At 36.2% G+C, this 21,386-nt stretch overlaps 1 protein-coding gene across 1 annotated transcript in view; it reads left to right on the top strand.

Moving 5' to 3' along the window:
• Positions 1-10,633, top strand: part of DNAI4 (dynein axonemal intermediate chain 4) — an 87,870-nt gene extending 77,237 nt beyond the window's left edge. The window contains 1 exon segment of the mRNA XM_045477767.1: positions 10,402-10,633. Within this exon segment, the coding sequence (XP_045333723.1) occupies positions 10,402-10,452 (51 nt within the window). The 3' untranslated portion in view covers positions 10,453-10,633.
• Positions 10,634-21,386: the final 10,753 nt, after the last annotated feature.

Here is a 21,386-nt window from a genome sequence, read left to right as displayed (position 1 = left end):
GACTCAAAAACCAAAATTTTATGTCATTTAATAATTTTAGTTATAATTTTGTGTCATACAAGGAATTTGCGTTTCTTAGATATCTTAAGTGTGGTGCAATGGAAAGAACATAAATCCCAGGAGTTGTTACCTACTAGCATGGTATCTACTAGGCTTATTTTCTTTGAGCCTCATGTTTTTTCTCTGTAATATGAACACAATAATGTTGTAGCATAATAATTGTAAATGTTATATGGAATAACTTAAAATTGTGCTTAATATACTATTGGGATTTAATAATTGTTGAATATAGCTGAAGAAGTTTACTGCAAATATTCAAAGACTTTTACAAGAAATTATAATATTTTAGATATTATCCAATGTTCCCAAAACAGGCATTTGTTTTTGTTTCTGTAGTGTTATCCTATTCCCTTACTCTGATATTCAAAACTAAAAGGCAACTGATGGAAAGGGAGAAGATATTTGCATATGACATATTGGTTAAAGGGTTAGTATCCAAAATCTATAAAGAACTTATCAAACTCAACACCCACAAAACAAATAATCCAGTGAAGAAATGGGCAGAAGACATGAACAGACACTTCTCCAAAGAAGACATCCAGATGGCTAACAGACACATGAAAAGATCCTCAACATCACTCATCATCAGGGAAATGTAAATCAAAACCACAATGAGATACCACCTCACACCTGTCAGAATGGCTAAAATTAACAACTCAGGAAACAACAGATGTTGACGAGGATGTGGAGAAAAGGGAAAACATTTGCACTGCTGGTGGGAATGCAAACTGGTGCACTCTGGAAAACAGTATGTTGGTTCCTCAAAAAATTAAAAATAAAACTAACCTACGACCCAGAAATTGAACTACTAGGTATTTATCCAAAGGATACCAAAATATTGATTTGAAGGGACACATGCACCCCAATGTTTATAGCAGCACTATCAATAATAACCAAATTATGGAAAGAATCCAAATGTGCATTGACTGATGAATGAATAAAAAAGATGTGGTATGCACACACACACACACACACACACACACACACACACACACTGGAATATTAGAGATGAAAAAAGAACGAAATCTTGCCATTTGCAACAATGTGGATAGAATTAGAGTGTATTATGCTAAGTAAAAGAAGTCAGAGAAAGACAAATATCATATGATATCACTCATATGTAGAATTTAAGAAACAAAACAGATAAACATAGGGAAAAGGAAGGAAAAATAAAAGAGAGGGAAGCAAACAATAAGAGACTTTTAAATACAGAGAACAAACTGAGGGTTGCTAGATGGGGGTGGGCTAAATGGGTTATGGGCATTAAGGAGGGAACTTGTTGGGATGAGCACTAGGTGTTATATGTAAGTGATGAATCACTAAATTCTACTCCTGAAATCATTATTACACTATATGTTAACTAGCTTGGATTTAAATTTTTAAAAAAGGGAAGAAAATTAAAGAAAAAAGAAAAAAATATGAAAACTTTGTTGTAAAACTTTGACAAGCAATCAGTATCACTAGATTATTATTATCACTACCTATTATTTTTAAGGTAGCTTTTCAATTTTTTATTTTTAATGTTTAAATATTATTTTATGGAGTAATCTGGTATATATTACCATGAATATGATAAACAAGTTAAAATATTAAAATATGCATGAATCAATAAGGAAAAAACACTTGGGGCACCTGGGTGGCTCAGTCAGTTAAGCGTTTGACTTCAGCTCAGGTCATGACTTGCAGACTGTGAGTTCAAGCCCCGCGTCACGCTCTGTGCTGTACAGCTCCAAACCTGGAGCCTGCTTGGGATTCTGTGTCTCCCTCTCTCTGCACCTCCCCTGCTCATGCCTCTGTGTCTCTCATTAAAAAAATAAAAATAAAGGGGCGCCTGGGTGGCTTAATTGGTTGAGCATCCGACTTCAGCTCAGGTCATGATCTCTGACAGCTCAGAGCCTGGAGCCTGCTTCAGATTCTGTGTCTCCACCTCTCCCTCTCTGCCCCTTCCCCGCTCGTGCCTTCTCTGTTTCTGTCTCTCAAAAATAAATAAAACATTAAAAAAATAAATAAAAATCAAAAAAATAAGGCAAAAACACTAAGACTACAATAGAAGACTGGGTAATGGTCAGGAACAGTTCATTCACAAAAAAACGACTAGTAAATATATTTTAAAATTAAACCTCATTTATAAATGAAGAAATTAAAATGTATTACCTTAAATTAAAATGTGATCACATTCTCATATACGAAATTAACAAAGTTTTTTTTTTTATATTTAATAGGTGTACTCAGTACTAGCAAACATTTGATAAGACAGTTTTTCTCTTATACAGAAAAATGTTGGAATAGAATTTGGTATAACTTCTTTGGAAGCAATTTGGCAATCTGAACCAAGACTGTCATGCTTCTGGAATTCTATTCTATAGAAATATCATAAAGGCAATCAAATAAATTAATTATAGCATAATTTGTAATGGGATAAGAAAAGAAAAAGAAAGAAAAAGAAAATAATCTAAATATGAAACCAGATGGAAATGTGGCCAGGAAAGTCAGCAGTGTTGATTATATTTGGGTCACATACTGTAGCAAGTGGAGTTTTATCCCAACTATATAGACTGTAAATGTTAGATAGATAGATAGATAGATAGATAGATAGATAGATAGATAGATAGACAGACAGACAGATAGATGCTTGCTTAGGACTTTGTACTTGTCATTTCTCCTATCTAACATCCAGAGTTTGATCTTCTCGGTACTTCAAGTTTTTGCTCAAATATCAGTCACTATCTGCGTGAAATCTTCCTGGATACCTTATTTAAAATTGAATCTCTACTCTCACCTACACTTATCTCGTACTTTTCCATGACTTATTTTTCGTAATACTTATCTTTGAATATACCATATTCTTTATTGATTTATTTTGTTAATTGCCTGTCTCCACAGGTAGGACAAAAGCCACATGTAAATAGTGAATTTTGTCTCTTTTGTTCGTAAAAACATAAAGTTTCTTTTTCTAAAATGCATGTTTCCTTACATCATAATTTTAGTCTGTTCTGAGAAGTGCAATATTAATGGCTTATTTTTTCATGATGTAAACGTTTTAATATTTTTAATTTCTCTCATATTCACTGAGTATATAATACCTTTTAGGGTAGTGAGATGTTTATGCCCACACTTGTTTATGATATACAGCTCAACAGCCAGAAGGAACTAGAGAATTCTATTTTTTATTCAAGTCTTTCAAAAACATTAAAATGGATCAAAATATATAGTTAATAGTAATCTTTTTCTTCTTTACTTATCCCTCAAATCCTAAATGTAGCATCAAGGCCTAAATCCATTGCTTTCTATCCCTGTAATTCCATCAGTTCCATCCCACAAAAGCTCTAAGAACTCATCCACAAATTCTAAATTGGGGCAGTGGGGAGAGGGAGTTGCATTATTTAAAATCTTTGTTGGTGTGTATTGGGTTGGTGGTAGCAAAGAAACATGAGCGTTAGCATGTTGATTCTTTTTATCACATATGTCTATAGTACCTGTTAAAGATGACAATAATTCATCAATATAAACTATAATATTTTGTATACATGTCTTTCTTAGTAGTTTGAGCTACTTGGAAACTTGTCTATTTAAGTACTAGCACCGGGCTAGCACATGATAGGTACTAAGCAAATATTGAAAAATGAACAAACACACTTAGACACAAAAGACACATGGTTTCTAAGAAAGGAACAATATATGCACACAAATATAATCAAGTCATAAAGACCAAAATAACAAAGAAACTCCTATAGAAGCACAGAGTAGGAAAATTGACTTTTGAAAGGAGAATGGGAAGAAAGAAAGGAAAACATAGGTGAATACTTTGGGGAAGACTTTTACACAGGAGATTAAATTTTAACTGTGTTTTGAAAGATTAGAAATTTTCTTTGCAGGGGCACCTGGGTAGCTCAGTTGGTTAACTGACTGACTCATGGTTTCGGTTCAGGTGATGATCTCGTGAGATCCAGCCCTGCATCAGGATCTGTGTTGACAGCATGGAACCTGCTTGAAATTCTCTCTTTCCTTCTCTGTCTGGCCCTCCCCTGCTCGCCGTCTCTCTCTCAAAATAAATAAATAAACTTAAAAAAAATGGAAATTTTCCTTGCAGATAAGCGAGTAGAGCTGTTATTTCAGAGTGAGGGAAAGGCCTGAGCAAAGATACAGAATTAGAAAGCTCCATGACATTTTGAGGAAATGGTGAGTAGACTTTTTTGACTGGTAAAGAGATTGCTTGAGAGAAAAGTGGCAAAAGGGCCTGTTGGGTCATTTGCCATGATCCGGAATTTGATCCTTATTTTCTAGAAAATAGAAAGCCATTCCCTATCTCACATTTTGTACAATGGTGAACTCCAAATGAATTAAAGACTGAAAAATAAAACAAACCACTAGAAGAAAATGTAGGATAATGTCTTAATGATCTAAAGACAAAGACAGATTTTAAAAAGACCAAAAAAAATCTCCTAATTTTTTTCATGTTTTTCCTGTTTCCTTATCTGGGTATAATTTTGGTACCAGAATCAAAGGTTGTTAGAAACATTAAAATAGTTAATAGGTACAAAGTGGTTAGAACTGGTACTGGGACACAGTAAGTTCTCAATAAACCTCAAACATTTTTTCTATGACTATTATGTCAAAATTAACATTTTTTTGTTCAGGATTCCATATGCTAAGTTAAAAGAAACAGATTAGAAGAAGAAATTTTTAAGATTATAAAAGACATAATGTCCAGTATGTATAAATAACCCCTATTAAACAATAAGAGCAATTCAGTGTTTTGAATGGGCAAATGTATAAAATACTAAATCGTAGGAGAAAAACTGGAATATTAATTCTCTCTAGAAATGGAGAAATATGCAATTGAAATTATACAAGATATCAGTTCAAATTGATTAGATTTACAAAAATGAAAATATTAGCCAGTATTAAGTATTAGCAAAGTTGTAGGGAAATAGGAGCTCTTATGCAAGGGTCATGGGAATATGAATTAGCATAGCCTCTTTTTTTTAATGTTTTATTTTATTAACTTTTTTTTGAGAGAGAGACACAGAGTGCGAGAGGTGGGAGACAGAGAGAGGAAGACACAGAATCTGAAGCAGGCTGCAGGCTCTGAGCTGTCAGCACAAAGCCCGATGCAGGGCTCAAACTCAGGAACTGCAAGATCATGACCTGAGCCAAAGTTGGACACTTAACTGACTGAGCCACCCAGGTGCCCCTAGCATAGCCTCTTTGGAGAGAGATTCGGTAAAACTTAGAATTCAAATACCATACAAGGCAGTGATACCATAGAGAATGTCTTGCACATGTTTATTTGGACACACGTATAAGGTATCAATGTGAGTTCTTTCTTCCTTTTTTCCTTTGCCTTTAATGTTTCTTTTGTACGTGGAGATGATTATTCAGTCAACTTTTGCTTAAAATATTCACATTCAAATGTGCTGTAAAGTTTTTTAAAAATCTTAGTTTACCTGAAGTTTTCCTGAAGTTCTTACATTTAGATAATACATTTTATTATTCTGTTTATGTCTAGCAGATTTTTTAATATGAAATTTATTGTCAAATTGGTTTCAAGCCTAGCAAATTTTAATACACACTTTCAATAAGCTTTTGTAACAAATTTCTTTAAATCCTCTAAATTTACTTTATAAATTTAACATAGTGTTTTAAGTACTCCAGTCATCTTATGGACAAACAAATCTGATACTTAAGGAATTCTTATTAATTTAATAAATTTTAAATGTTGAATATGATGAATCTTAAATTTTCTTAAATGTTCCAATGCTTTTTATAAATGAATAGTATTTCAATCTATGATTACAAGTCTAAATCAATTACCCAATTACACATTTAAGTTAGAATCACAAATTTATTTGCTAGACAATCTAATAATAGCGAATACTCTTACATAGAATGAATATTTAAAATACCAAATATATACAAGTTCCTTAATACAAAAATATTAAAATTACCGGTTTGATTTGCTGCATTATTTCTATACACAATTATTATTCTTCTCAGGGTAAAAATAGGTTTTCCAATAAAGAAAGAAATAAAGCATCCCAAGTAGTTTTAGAGATGATTTTCTCAACTGGCTGACATGCATATTGACTATGGACATTTAAGGAGATGTTTCTAACTACTTTGGTGCCAGGCTGAGCCCTGCTTTATGGTTGATTTGTCCATGCCCTCCATATGGAATGGTCTCAGAGCCCATGTCTCCTGAAGTCTACTTACCTATTACCCATGTCCTCTATCTTCTCATGGATGTCTGCAACCCTGAATGTGCTGCTGCATCACTTTATTGATTTCAAGTTATTTATTTACTGTGTCATTAACTCTAAGTTACTATACTTTTCCTATCTGGTAAGATTACAGTCTTTATAGATGCTTAAATGTTATGTTTGGATTCTATATATCTCCCAGGGTTTTGTTTAATTTGTTAGTAGTGGTCTGAAAGACATGTTCATAACAGCCTTGTTTCTATAGTGATAAATTGGAGACAACCTAAATGATCATCAGTGAAACACTGGATAAATAAAATATGGCACATTCACATGAGTCACTGTAATACAGAAGTTTAAATAATATGTATTTAAAAGTCTCAATATGACAAATTTTGAATAAATCTTTAAAAATGTGTTGAGTGATAAAAGTAAACTGGAGAAAGATAAGTACAGTATGTTATGATTTATGTAAGATTATTTAAACACAAGTATAAAAGCTGTGTTCTTAGTGGATGTATTTATAGTTAGTAAAAGTATGGAATATAGATTGGAATATAGAAGAAAAAGATTTCATTTTGGTGTTTGATTTGAATTGATGAGAGACATCTTTTTCCTTTTCAGGTTTTTAATTTAAATTCCAGTTAGTTAAATACACTGTAATATTAGTTTCAGGTGTAGAATTTAGTGATTCAGCACATCCCTACAACACCTGGTGCTCATCACAAGTTCGCTCCTTAATCCCCATCGCCTATTTAACCCATCCCCACTCATCTCCCCTCTGGTAACCATCAGTTTGTTCTTCATAATTAAGAGTCTGTTTCTTGGTTTGCCTCTCTCTTATTTTCCTCTGTGCTTGTTTGTTTTGTTTCTTAAATTCCACATATGAGTGAAATCGTATGGTATTTGTTTTTCTCTGACTGACTTATTTCACTTAGCATAATCCTCTCTAGCTCTATCCATATTGTTACAAATGGCAAGATTTGCTTCTTTTTTATGCAAACTTGTGCAGCCACTCTGGAAAACTGTATGGAGGTTCACTCAGAAATGAACCCTACGATCCAACAATTGCACTACTAGGTATTTACCCAAAGAAAACAAAAATTTGAAGGGATACGTGCACCCCAATGTTTATAGCAGCATTATCTACAATAGCCCAATTATAGAAACAGCCCAAATGTCCATTGACTGATGAATGGATAAAGAAGATGTGGTGTACACACACACACACACACACACACACACACACACACACACATTAGAGACATCTTTTATTTTGAGCAGTATGCTTTGCAAGCAGAAGGCCAAGTTGAGAGTCTGAACATTTTTGACAAACATTTGTGTGTGTGTGTGTGTGTGTGTGTGTGTTGATTTCAGTGCTGGTGAGCAAAATTTTCTTGTAAGAAATATATTCCATACATTAATAAATAAATACAGTTTTCTAATACAAATATGTCTTTCATACTTTTGGTCATGATATTTTAAAACTTCAGTGTTATTCTTCTAGGAGATTCAAGAAAAACCTATTAATCAGATTTTATGTTACTTACAGACAAACTCAAGCTTTCCTGATACACCTCTTCCTGAACTTTTCAGAGAATTATAATGACATAGTAACTTGAAGTCTCAAAGTAATTAATGTCAAACCATTATTTCCTATTAAGATATCTTATCAAGTAACATTATGTCCTATAATTTCTCCATTAATTTTAACCAAGAGTGAATTAAAATTTTGGAAGGCTTATGTTTTCATTCTATAGGAAAGGTGTATACCAAATTTATAATAAAGACTGCCTCTGAGAAGTGAAGGATGCAGGAATAGAAGAATTAGGGATAGGTACACAGGGGACTTCAACAGGGATACGTGTTTTACAAAGGCAAAGTACCAGATAACACTTGCACCAAGTGTGCTGGAGCAGGGCCCATTGGAGAAAACCCATGGAGATATTCCAAGGACCATGGTATACGTATAGGACCATGACTCCCGCTCACCTCCACATTGTTCAGCACCCACTGTGGCCTTACACAGCAAGAGAAGAACTTTGATCCTAGGGCTGTGCATGTTTTAAGTTAAATAATTTCTGAAACTCTGGCAGCCCGCTGATGTGTCCAAGGACCAGAATATTATTGTGATATGACACGGTAGGACATTGGCTCCTGCCCTGTCCTACCAACCAGGGTATGTGGTTTAGGGTAATATCAGCCTGATGCCTGGTGTGAACAAGGGTATAGGGTCCAAGCTTTGCAATGGTAACTTTGTGATGTAGCTAGCTGCCAACGGGACTTACCACCACCTTAGCATTATTGTTTGTTGAAGCACCACCTCCTCTCCTGGTGTGATGTGGTTGGTTGCTGGGGGCCTCAGTCTTGTGTCGAACAGAATTATAGTTTAAGTACTTGGCAGAAGCTAATTCCAGTGGGACATTGCACAAAGTGACTTTTTTTTTTTTCTGGAGGCAGCCTATGGAGAATCACTCCTGGATACTATTTCTATTCTTATGTTTCAGTATATAAATGTTTGCCATCTCTTTCTCTGTACTTTGGGTATTTACATATAGACTCTTCATTCATTCAACAAACATCTACTGAGTATGGACTATGTGACAGGGTCTGTTTTGGGTGCTAAGAATTTAACAGTGAATAAATTAGAGTAGTTATCTGCTGTGTTAGCCCAAGTGAAAGACTGAAGTAGAAAGAGACGGATTTGAGAAGCAGCTTGGCAACTGATTTTGTGTCAGGACCTGAAGAATGGGGAATGTCATCCTTAGTATAGGCTAAAAGACAGGACTGACTTATGTAATATGATCTAAGGTGTTTATAACTATTTAGAGTTTTGTAAAACTCTTTTATATACATTAGTTCATTCAACTCTTGAAATAATTTTTAGAAGTGGTTGTTGATATTTCTATTGTCCATTCAAGGAAACTAAGATTCCCAGATATTAGTGACTTTTTTAAGATCCCTTTACTGTGAAAGGTGAGAAAATTCTGGTCTTCTGCTTCCAACCCCCAACTTTTCACAATATCTTTGTATTATATTATATTATATTATATTATATTATATTATATTATTTGTTTTTTCAAGTTGTTTTTAAATATTATTTTCACCTAATCTGAAGGAATTACACGACTTTATTTTTCTTAAGTTAATTTACTTATTTTGAGAGAAGCAGGTAAGGGGCAGAGAGACAGGGAGAGACAGAATCCCAAGCAGGCTCCATGCCATCAGCTCAGAGCCCAGTGTGGGCCTCGAACTCAGGAACTATGAGATCATGACCTGAGTCAACATCAAGAGTCAGATGCTTAACCAACTGAGCCACCCAGCGCCCCTATTGTTTCAAGTTTTTATTTAAATTCCAGGTGGTTAACATAGAGTGTAATATTAGTTTTATGTGTAGAATTTAATTCACAGTATCTTTCTTAAAAACTCACCTACCGGGGCGCCTGGGTGGCTCAGTCGGTTGGGCGGCCGACTTCGGCTCAGGTCATGATCTCGCGGTCCGTGAGTTCGAGCCCCACGTCGGGCTCTGTGCTGACAGCTCGGAGCCTGGAGCCTATTTCAGATTCTGTGTCTCCCTCTCTCTGACCCTCCCCCGTTCATGCTCTGTCTCTCTCCATCTCAAGAAGAAATAAACGTTAAAAAAAAAAAAACTTAAAAAAAACCTACCATCTTTGGTTTCATCCTCTTACAGATTATTATTTTACCCCTTTAGTGTAAGATTGTTGTTATTAAATTAAATACAAAATCCACATTGGAATGCAGGTCTTCAGCTGTCTCTAAATCAAGCACTATAGGTCAGGAAAGAGTTTAAGATATCATTAAGATCACAAGCTATTTTACAGATGAGAAAACTGAGGTTTACATATTAAGGCTACACAGGAGCTGCCAAAATTGTCACTTAACTGAATCCTTATTGTTTATCAAACTTCTTTAAAAGAGTCCTCCATTGGAAAAAGTAGGTTTATACTAGGAAGTAACCGTTACTATTTAAACTTACCTTGGTTTGTTTCCTTTTTACGATCTTATTGGATGCTCTTTATATGTATCACTAACTTATAAATTTCAAATAGCATTTTAAAGACTCCTTTACCTCTTAATTTATATTTTATTGCATTGTAATTGTTTGGCTTTTTCTTTTCAGGGAGATGTAATAGATATTTTGATTGGATCCAAGTCAAAACAACCAGGATAATTCATCATTACTAATACCTTCTCTTGTTGCTGTTTAAAGAAAAAGAAACAGTGTTTAACATCCAATAGTCCAATTTGTATGCAATAAGCTGGGATTTTGATGTTAGAAAATGATATTTGATGTATAACTTACATTTCAACTTAACATAAACTTAATAAACTTTTATTTCAGAGATATGTGATCTAGGCTTAATTGTAAGAGTTTTTTTGGGGGATTTTCTTAATGTTTTTAGTCATATTCCAAGTACATATAACCACATATGTGTACTTACAAAATCTCCAAATAGGTTAGAAAATTATTCCATTGGAAGCAAAACTTTGAAATTATTAGAATTACTTAAACCAAAATCTTTACAAGATGAAGTTTCATAGAATTTCAGGTCTGCTTTCCAAGATCTGTTTTCTAAAGTTTATGAATTATGTATGTGTTAGTGTTAGGAGAATACTGGATTTTCACACCCAACTTCATTTACGTTATATTTTTTGTGTTTTCACACCCAACTTTAAATCAGAATTTTATCCTCTTAGATTTGCGAGCGGAAGCTATTGAACTTTGTTAGACTATCTGACAAGCAAACAACATGACAGCAAATGTCAAAATTGCATCGATTAGCCAGCAGGCATCACACTCCCAATTCAGTGAGAAGAGTTAGTCTGGGACACATCAGGGCACCCTCCTCTGCATGCCCCAAATTGGCTCTGGGTTTTAAGCCCAGACTTAAGTGGGCCCAGAGAGAAAATAGAGAGTCCTTGATCTATAGTTGGCATCAGAATGTTATCTTATGAAGGGTTCTAGAGCTAGCTTGTAGAAATAGGAGAGTGGGAGGTAACAACTCCTCCAAACAGATTGCTAACAGCCTATTCCGTGCTGTTTGCTAGAACAAGTCCTGCGTTTTGTTAACCGAGGCCATAGGACAGTATGGCCTGTTTTATAAAGCATTCTAAGTGGAGAGGAGAGGCATCTGAAACTCACTAAAATCTCTGAAAAAAAAAAAAAGTGTGTATAAAACTAAGAATGAAGTCTGTGCAACCGTAGAAACTGCCTTTTTTAAGTATCCACTTCTTCGCACCTTCTATTTCTTTGGAGCCATCCTTTACATAAAAGCAAGGTAATTATTGGGTGGAGTGAGAGCTTAGGTCAGGTAATAACAATAATAAGTTTCCTGCTGATGTAAACCATTGTGGTTCTTCTCTTTGTCCTTCTGAAAAGTTGGACTTCCCATAACACAAAATAAAAACTTGATTCAACTGAAAAAATATGTTTCTTTGTGTTATGTATTTTTGACCTTTCAAACATTTTCGCATATTCTACCTTTGTTGCTCATCAAGCCTAAAAGAAAACTACTTTATTATCCTTAGACCCTGGGGAGCCAATCCGAAGCACTGAACCTATTTCATTCTACCCTTCTCATTCCTGAGCTTATAGACTCCCCCATACTTTTAGATTAGCAACCCAATTGACAGAGACTGATAATAACTTTATGTGTGTGTTGTTTGTTTCTGCCAGCTGGGTGGAATGATGACTTAGAGCTAGAAACTGAATTTCAGAATATACATTTCTTGGTCACTGAGTTTCTGAATTGAGTTTCAGACCTGCTGTGCTAAATATTGGTGTGATTATTTGCTTGGTCTCTGCCCACCCCCCGCCCCCCAGACTGTGAGCTCTTTGATGGTAGGGACTATGTGCTTTGTTCACCCCTGTATCTTGAACACCTTGAACACTACCTTCACAGAGGAGTTACTGCAACAAATATTTGCTGAGTGAATAAGTGATCAAGTTAATGGGAGAAATGTTGGCTTCATGCATACCCCATATTAAAACATGATCTAATATTTTAAGTGTGATTTCCTTAGTATCCTGCAAAATTATCTTAACATCACCAAGGGTAAAGTATTTTTAACAGTGGAAAACATAGAACACACAATCAAATGGAACATACAATCAGCTTCGCAAATCAGCTAAACATAGGTCATCATTTTCTTTGTTCTCTAACAATATAAAATCAATTTCCTCCCTCATGACAAAAAGTAAAAACAAATTTACGATCACTTTCTTTAAGTGAACATTGCTGCTGCTTTTGAGATTCTGTTCCACTGACTGGTGGAGTTTACCTCCGACGTAAAGCACTTAACACGATGCCTGGCACAAAGTAGGTAGTTCTCATTCTGATTATCCCAAACACATCCCTACTTCTTGGTCTGAGAACTTCTTTGCCCTTTGCAGCTGGCTAAGTCCTTGCCAAGGCCCCACTCCTCCAAAAGCTACACACTGCTAATGACCTCATTTGTTCCTTTATACATTTGGGCTTTGTGTCTGGTTTGTTCATGATTTACTACAATGTTCAAGTCTACCCTCAAATCCACAGAACATTTACTAGGCTATTAGCCTTCATTTGCTTAGGTTGGCATACTCAGTGGGTGATAAAACTAAAAGGCTAACAGTTTACATGAAACTAATTCCTGGGTTAAATAGAAAGCAGAACATGTCCATCACGTGGAACATATAAAACATGGTTATGAATCATCAAAATAAGCACTGCCTTTTCTAAAGTGATGAAATATTTGTGTAGCATCCAGAACAACTCATGAAAAAATGTACTCTCACCATGTCTGTATTTCTCTGAATACTCAACTATTGACAGAGTCCTATTATACCAGAAAGGAAAAAGTATTCCGGGATATTTTAGGGATCTTACATCATACCTCAGTGACAACTTTATTGAATTTTTCAAGTTGTTATATATATTTAAATTATTTATTGAGTTTTTAAAGTTTATTTATTTGTTTTGAAAGAGAGAGAAAGAGACAGAGTGCGCAAGCAGGGGAAGGGCAGAGAGAGAGTGAGAGAGAAAATCCTAAGCAAGCTCCGTGCTGCCAGCGTGGAGCCCAATGCGGGGCTGAAACTCATGAGCTGTGACATCATGACCTGAGCCGAGATCAAGAGTCAAACACTTAATTGACTGAGACACCCAGGCACCCCTATTTATTGAGTTTTTAAGTAAATTTCTAAAAGCTCCAAGTAACGACAAAAATATAAAAATAGCTTCTTTGTCCAAATAAAATTAAGCCTCAAATATCAATGTTTTCTAAGATTATTAAAAACATTTTTAGCTGCTCCTTTAAATTCCTACTGATAGAACACTTAAAAATTACTAAAGTGAGTAGTAAAGTTTTATCCATAAAGTTATGCAAAAATGTATCTAGATGAATGATATTTTAATACCCATTCTACAGATATTTGTGAGTAGAAATTAACTGGTTTTAAAGAGGGGGGAAAGGGGTTTCAGGTGAAGAAAACAGCAGATGCAAAGGCCTGGAGAGACAGAGCATGGACTTTCCACAAACGGTAAGGTTTTCAGTAGAACTGGACCTTTGAGGGATTGAGGGCCTGTAAAGGTAGACACTGGCCACCTCATAAAAGGCCTTGTAGGCTATGTTAAGAAAATTTGGACTTTTTAAAAAAAAAATTTTTTTTTAACATTTATTTATTTTTGAGACAGAGAGCATGAACAGGGGAGGGTCCGAGAAAGAGGGAGACACAGAATCTGAAACAGGCTCCAGGCTCTGAGCTGTCAGCACAGAGCCCGACGCGGGGCTCGAACCCACCGACCGCGAGATCATGACCTGAGCCGAAGTCGGACGCCCAACCAACTGAGCCACCCAGGCGCCCCAGAAAATTTGGATTTCTTTTTGAGGAAAATGGAAAGCCATTGAAGAGTTTTCAAAGTGGGTAAGAAAATAAGCACGTTTAGAAAGATCATTTTGGCAGCAGTGTAAACCATGGCTTGATGAAAGATACAGAGCCAATGGAAGACTGTTGCAGTCTCTAAATCAAAGTTGAGATCACGGCAGAGGGGATAAAGAGGAATCAGTGGATCACAGAGAAAGTCAGAAGTAGAATCTGTGAGACTTGATGACTTAATGGATGTGTATGCACAAAAGAGGTTTTAGGCAAGGAAGAGAGGGAGAATGAGGAGTTAGGAATGACTCCCAAGAATAGCTGGATAAACGTGGTGCCTCACAATGAAAACACCCTCTAGAAGCAAGAAGTATGAATAAAAATCAATCAGCATTTGCTAACAAATTTGTAGAGTGATTTTATAATCATCATTATCATAAAATAACTGTGTGTTACACTTTATAATTTATCAGTGCTATAATTAACATTGCTTCATTCGATCCTGTGATATTTTTCCATGTTACAAATTAGAAAATCAAATTACAGTTTAAATTACCTTCTCAAGCTCTCTTAGCTGGAAGCTACAGTGCCAGTATTAAAACTCTAGTATTCTAACATCAAGGCCACTATGACACAGTATAACATTTGGTAGAATTATGGTTCTTGTCATTACTATGAATGATCAATCTATTGAAAGTTCCTTTTGTGCTAGAGACTCTGACAGTACTCTGCATAATTTAATCCTGACAACCACCCTAATAAAGTCAGCATTATTATCTCTATTTTACAAGTGAAGAAACAGATTCAGAGACATTGAGTATTTAAGGTCACATAGATATTAAATGGCAGAACTGAAATCTGATTTTCCAAATCTGAATGCCACAGACAGTACTTACAACTCATGCCAACCTGCTCTAACACCATGTATTAGATGTTCTTGTGACCATAGTTCCTCGATAAGCAATTTATAGATGAAACATACGTTTACTCAATCCATTGGTTGTTAATTTGGATTTTTGGTTCATGTTAATTGTGGATCTTCATATTATCAATCATATTGAACACATGGTAATTAATTCCAGCTGTTAAGTCCAGATAACTGATCTTACTTTGCTTTGGTCTAAAAACTTGGATCATATAAACATTCTCTACATCTATAAGAATGTAAATAACTTTAAGATAATTATACCAGTGAGAATAAATCAGATTACGTTGCCACAGCCAATAATTGCCAAATCTCAGCGGCTTTAAATGGTGAGAATTTACTTCTCGTGTACATTACATGTTCATTACAGGTGAGCAGGTGGTCTCATTTTATATTTTTTTGACCAGAGACCAGGTTCCATCAAGAATGATGTCGGTCATCAAGGTGGAAGAGAGGGAGGACTGGGGAATCATGCACAAATCCTTAAATGCCAGGTAAAAGTGGCATATGTTACTTCCAATCACCTTTTATTTGCCAAAGTATGTCACATGGCCACATGCAACTTTAAAGAACAGGGAAATAGAATCCCACCATGTGCCTGAGAGGAAGAGAACTGGAAATATATCTCCCCTAGAAATTCACAACTATTCCAAATATTAGTCAACTTCATGGTGAAAGATGTTCTGGGGTTGAATAAGTTTGGGAAATATTGAATTCAACAAATTAAAGAAGTTTCCTAACTATAAGTCTTCCCTGAGCCCGTATATATAACATGCATCATTAATCTACAAAAAAAGGGACCATTACTATAGGATTTTTTTTTCCAAAGACCATCTTCAAAGACTCATGTCCTAAAGACAATACTTTCAGAAATAGTACTCTAAGGTTCTGCTTTTAGAATGTATTTGTGGAAAGAGGAGAGGAATGAAGAAGGAGAGGAAAGAATGAAGGAAGGAAAGAAAAAGACCAGAGCAGTGCAAATTTTTGGATAGTTTTGAGATTAAGAGTTATACATAAAAGCCTTCCTTAGTAGCTAGTTACAGCCAAAAAATGCATTTCTAATCTCTTGCATCATTTATTGAGCATCTGTTAAACATCATTTATTATCCTACATAAAGCATGTAATATAATGCAGATTAGTATCTCCTCACAGATGAAGAAACTAAACTCAGAGAAGACAATTACATATTTAAAGCCACACAGATAGTAAACTGAGCTGCAGACTAGATGAGAAGGAAAAGTCATGTCAACCTCCAAATAGAAAGGATTAAATGCTCTAGTCAGAGGTACAAGAAACAAACTCTTTTTGGTCAAAAGATGGAAAGATTCATTTTCATTTTGGTTATCTTCTCTGGTTGTACCTTGAGCTATGTGCAAGGAGTGATATTTGAAGGCCTGAATGAAGAGCTTTGAATGCCAGGCTGTTTGGATTTTATTCTCCAGGTAATGCTGAGCCATAGAAAGGTTTTGGGTCAGGAGTAAAGGAATCAGATAATCATAAGAAGACTTAGCATTTCAAGTTCAAGGGAGCCCTAGGTAATTCAGTCCAACTCTCTCGATTCACAAATCGCAAAAGTAAAGCCCTCAAAATGGAAACGCCACAACTAGGGCTTTCATTATTGGCATTAGCTTTTTATCTGGGAACGCGACCTGATTAGTTTGCCTCCCTTTGGTCTCAGGCTGAGCTCAGGTCCCACTGGCCTTGCATTTGCATCCCAAATTAACGTAAACCCTGATGAGGTCTTAACAGCTGGCAGAAGAGACTATTTTGAGCCCAGGGGGATAAAGTGGGAATGGTAGCAGAATTCAGAGGTACCTGAGTGCATCTGACATCCAGGATAGGGATCATCCCTTGGCTGAATATTTCTCTCCTGGGTTGTACAGAAGCCCAGCCCATAGCTACTGATCACAAGTTTATTGCAGAGCTATGTTACACCTGGCATTATCAAGATGGGCAGTATAAGTCTCCAAAGAAGGGAAGAAGTTGGTAATAAATGGCTAAATAATTGCTGATGTTGTGGGTGTGCTAGACTTGGTCATGCAGATGCCCCTCTGGAGTTGATAAATGGCAGATTCACCTGCCATATTGACCTATGAAAAGATAAGGTAGCTCTGATGTCAAAACCATTCCTGCACATTATGTGCCTTTCTTAGCAAAATGACTCTCCTCCTACCTCCCAGTTGTGTGAGCCAGAGACCTAAGTACCATTTTTGGCCTCCTTATCCCTGATATCTAATTTGTACCAAGCCCTCCTATTTTTTGAATACTGCCATCTGCCCCATCCTTTCCGCAATGACTTTAGTTGAGAGCACATCATATCTCATCTAAATTATTGCCAAAGCCTTTTTTGTTTGTTTCTCCTCCCTCAAATCTTGCTCCCCTTAATCCACTCTCCCTACTGCAGCCAGAGAGGTTGAGAATGCAACAATTCTTTGAAGTAATATATTTATTTTTCAGAGTCAGAAATGCTTTCAATCAGAGCATTGATTTTCTTATTCTGTTTTCTGGCTTCCCTGAAGAAAAATGGCAATGCCACAAGAAGTATGGGTGATATGATCTTGATCACTGGCTGAACGGATTTTTTTTCCAACCAGAGATCACACAAGAGGAATCAATTTAAAAGATTAGTTTTCAATTTGCTAAAAAGTGAGTCAACAACTCTTTAAGATCTCAAACGTCAGCTTTTCTAGTTTAGGTAAGAGCTTTGCCAGAATTAGCACTTTCAGAAAGTTTACAAGAGAAATTTCATTATTTAGCTCATTGGGAGTTTATGTATTCAGGTTTCTGTTATAAAAAATATGTATTGATTAATGCATGCCTAAGTCATGGGGTGAAGGATAACAAAGAAGATTCTAGTCAGAGAACTTCCCCTGTATTCTAAAGGAAAGTTATGTTTTCTAGTCCATCCCAACGGTGAGAGAAGAAGATAAATGTTTATATTGTCAAGCAGGACACGCGTTATCTCATTAGTTTTAAGAAGCAGTTATTGGGGCACCTGGGTGGCTCAGTAGATTAAGCGTCTGACTTCAGCTCAGGTCATGATCTCACAGTCCTTGAGTTCAAGCCCTGTGTTGGGCTCTGTGCTGACAGCTCAGAGCCTGGAGCCTGTTTCAGATTCTGTGTCTCCTTCTCTCTGACCCTCCCCTGTTCATGCTCTGTCTCTCTGTGTCTCAAAAATAAATAAATGTTAAAAAAAAGAAATTAAAAAAAAGAAGCAGTTACTATCACAATTTTACAGATTAGAATTCTTGGAGAGGTTAAATATTTTGGTTAAGATTCTAGATCATCTAAGTGGGATATGAAGATTCAAATTCAAAACACAAGAATGCAAATTTTTTTTTAATTTTTTTAAATGTTTATTTTTGAGAGACAGAGTGAGAGCGGAAGAGGGGCAGAGAGAGAGAGGGAGACAGAATCTGAATCAGGCTTCAGGTTCAGAGCTGTCAGCACGGAGCCCAATGCAGGGCTCGAACTCAGGAACTGTGAGATCATGACCTGAGCCAAAGTCAGAAGCTTACCTGGCTGACCCATCCAGGTGCCCCAAACACAAATTTTTAAGTTAGTTTTCTCATGGCTTTGAGAAAGTATTGCTTTCGATACTGAAAAACTCTTAACAAGATAGGTTTTCACACTCTAAAGATATGCTTATCAAAGTTTAAAGGGTTTAAAACTTGCCCCATGTCAGTAAGTGACAAGGCTGACATTGAAAGTCCTACTTGGCTACTTCCAAAGCTTGTGTTTTTCCAGATGTCTTCCAAGAGAGCATCCTGTTTATTGTCTCATGGATGCCGCTAATGGTAAGTGATGGTGTTCAGAAGTGACTGAATAACTAGCAATAATCATAAAGGCACATTATCAAAACTTCACGGTGTAACCTATGTGCTTTGCAAATATTGTTAAAACGAGATTCTGACCAATAAAATGTCAGGAAAGCTAGTATAAATTGGACAAGTGTGAAGGTAAGTTCAAAACTTGATTTGGCAATATTCACCACGTCAGATTCTTATTCAGCAAGACAAAGGGTTCCATTTTGACTTTTGTTTCTATTTTCTGTCCTTCTTGCCATCTCAGAAGTGAGGCTTGAGGAGTCTATAGAAGCTCTGTGGACTAGAGCACATAAAAGCAGTCATCTATACCTGTGCTGGCCCCAGGTAGAGAAGGCACCCGGAAGGAATCCCTCAAAGTCAAGGTAACATTAACTCATGTGACTTCTTCATTTATTTTTTTCCCCAGGCTTGTTTTAGTACGTCTCTACTGCTAAGCCACTTCTACATCAGTTTCAGGGGTTAATTATCAAAATAAATTGAATTTGGCTTGGGAAAGACGTGAGCTTGCTACCTTTCAGACAGTAAAGACCTTGTTTTCTTTAGTCTCCAGCTTGAAGTCATTTGATTGCATAACTACTTTGATGATCTCAACATCTATGGCAGGTGCTATGGGGAATAGAAGCATGTGATGCTAAGGGACAGGTTGAAGTAGCAGGGATAATTTCATACATGGACAATTACAGAATATAATAAGTTGGAATTAAGGCAGGTGCTAAATAAGGATGCAAGGAAGGAATCTGTTATTGAGCACTTACTAAGTGCCAGATAGTTTCATGTACAACATTTCATTCAGTCTGACGATAAGCATCCTGTGAAGTAATATTGCCACAATTTACCATTTTACTGGGAACAAAGTTGTTCACCCAGCTGGTAGGTAGTGTGGCTAGGGAGCAAACCAAGTCTATCTGGCTTCAAGAGCTGAGGTCTTTGTTTATACTGTGTCTCAGATGCGAAAAAGAAGATGGTGAACTGCTGTAATAAATGATAGAGGCAGTGGTGTTTGATGGAGGCCCTAAAGGATGTATAGGATTTGGGGAGTTATGGCAAGTGGGGTGAAGTGAAATTCTAGTGGGAATTCTAGTAGGAATTGTTTGCTTAGAATGTTGAGGTGGGAATGAACCTAACATGTTTCAGGAATACTGAGGGGACTGATTTCACTGCTTTTCTTCATTAAAAAAAATGTTTATTCATTTACTTTGAGAGAGAGAGAGCGCGCATCCATGCGCGCCCGTGCGAGTCGGAGAGGGGCTGAGATTGGGAGAGAGAGAATCCCAAGCAGGCTCTGCATTGTCAATGCAGAGCCCATGGTGAGGCTTGATCTCACCAACTGTGAGATTACGACCTGGGCTGAAATCCAGAGTCAGAAACTTAACGGATCAAGCCACCTAGGCACCCCTCTTTATTTTTCAATTCAAGATGTTTAACTGGAATTCTTTTTGCTAATCCCATATTAAAGTATGAGGTAGAATTTATTTAAGGTTCTATTTTAATAATTAACTGTGTTGGTTATGTCTTACAATAAAAAGTTAAAACAGGAAAATGTGATCACATAATAAATGTCATAACCACCTATATGAATGTAAAAGTTTCAATGCAGTTGCAAATAACTTTGGTAAACGAAAATATTTTAGAAAATATTTTTATATTTTGTTGGGCTAATTTCTTGAAAAATTATGAACTCATCACTCCCACATTGAGTGGGAGTTACATAGTTACTAGATGTTAGCAGATATAATAAGTGCTTTTAATCTCAAGAGAGTAAGCCTAATTGACCAGACTTAGCATAATTTATCCATCTCTGAATTAGCAAGCCAAAATGCACTAGAAAGAATGCATTTAGAATATCTATGAAACACATCGGGCAATTGAACGGATGTTTGTGCAAGGCTCTGTTTTAACACCGCTGACATCTGACATCAGAATACAGTTTATTTAATCTTTCACAGAGTACTTTTCAGAGTATTTTCTCATATATTATTTATTCAATCCATTACTGGCTTATTAATCAGCATTCATTCATGTAAGTTTTCTTGGAGCTTGCCAGTGTGCTAAGGTGCTGATAAATAAATTGGAATGTAGTTAAATTGAGGGAGGACTTTGGGAACAACACCCTAATAACAGTGGGAACCACTTTTGGTTTTCAGACATAGAGGTTTAAATCTCTCCACTTCCTTCCTTACTGATCAACTTTGCAGGGCATACACAAGGGTTATTTTTGTTTGTGTGTTTTTTATTTATAGCATGTAACGAATACCTTGGAGGCTGCTGGTCATGGAGCAGTGGTAGCCAGTACAACAGAAGGTGAACTTGGACTTGGCTCCTCATTGGCTGCAGGACACAGGTTGTTGCCACTCCTTCTCTCCGCTCTGATGTTTCCTCTCCTGCAGATCCAGGAAGGTGGAGATGACTAAATTCTCCCCAGAATGTCTAATCTTTCTGAAGCCAGACCAACATTAAAAGAAAATGATGTGCAGGACTCAATTTCCTTTAAAAACACCTCCAA

This window comes from Leopardus geoffroyi, chromosome C1 (assembly GCF_018350155.1).
Source record: "Leopardus geoffroyi isolate Oge1 chromosome C1, O.geoffroyi_Oge1_pat1.0, whole genome shotgun sequence".
Classification (NCBI taxonomy): domain Eukaryota; kingdom Metazoa; phylum Chordata; class Mammalia; order Carnivora; family Felidae; genus Leopardus; species Leopardus geoffroyi.
This window is presented reverse-complemented; position numbering and strand designations above follow the sequence as displayed.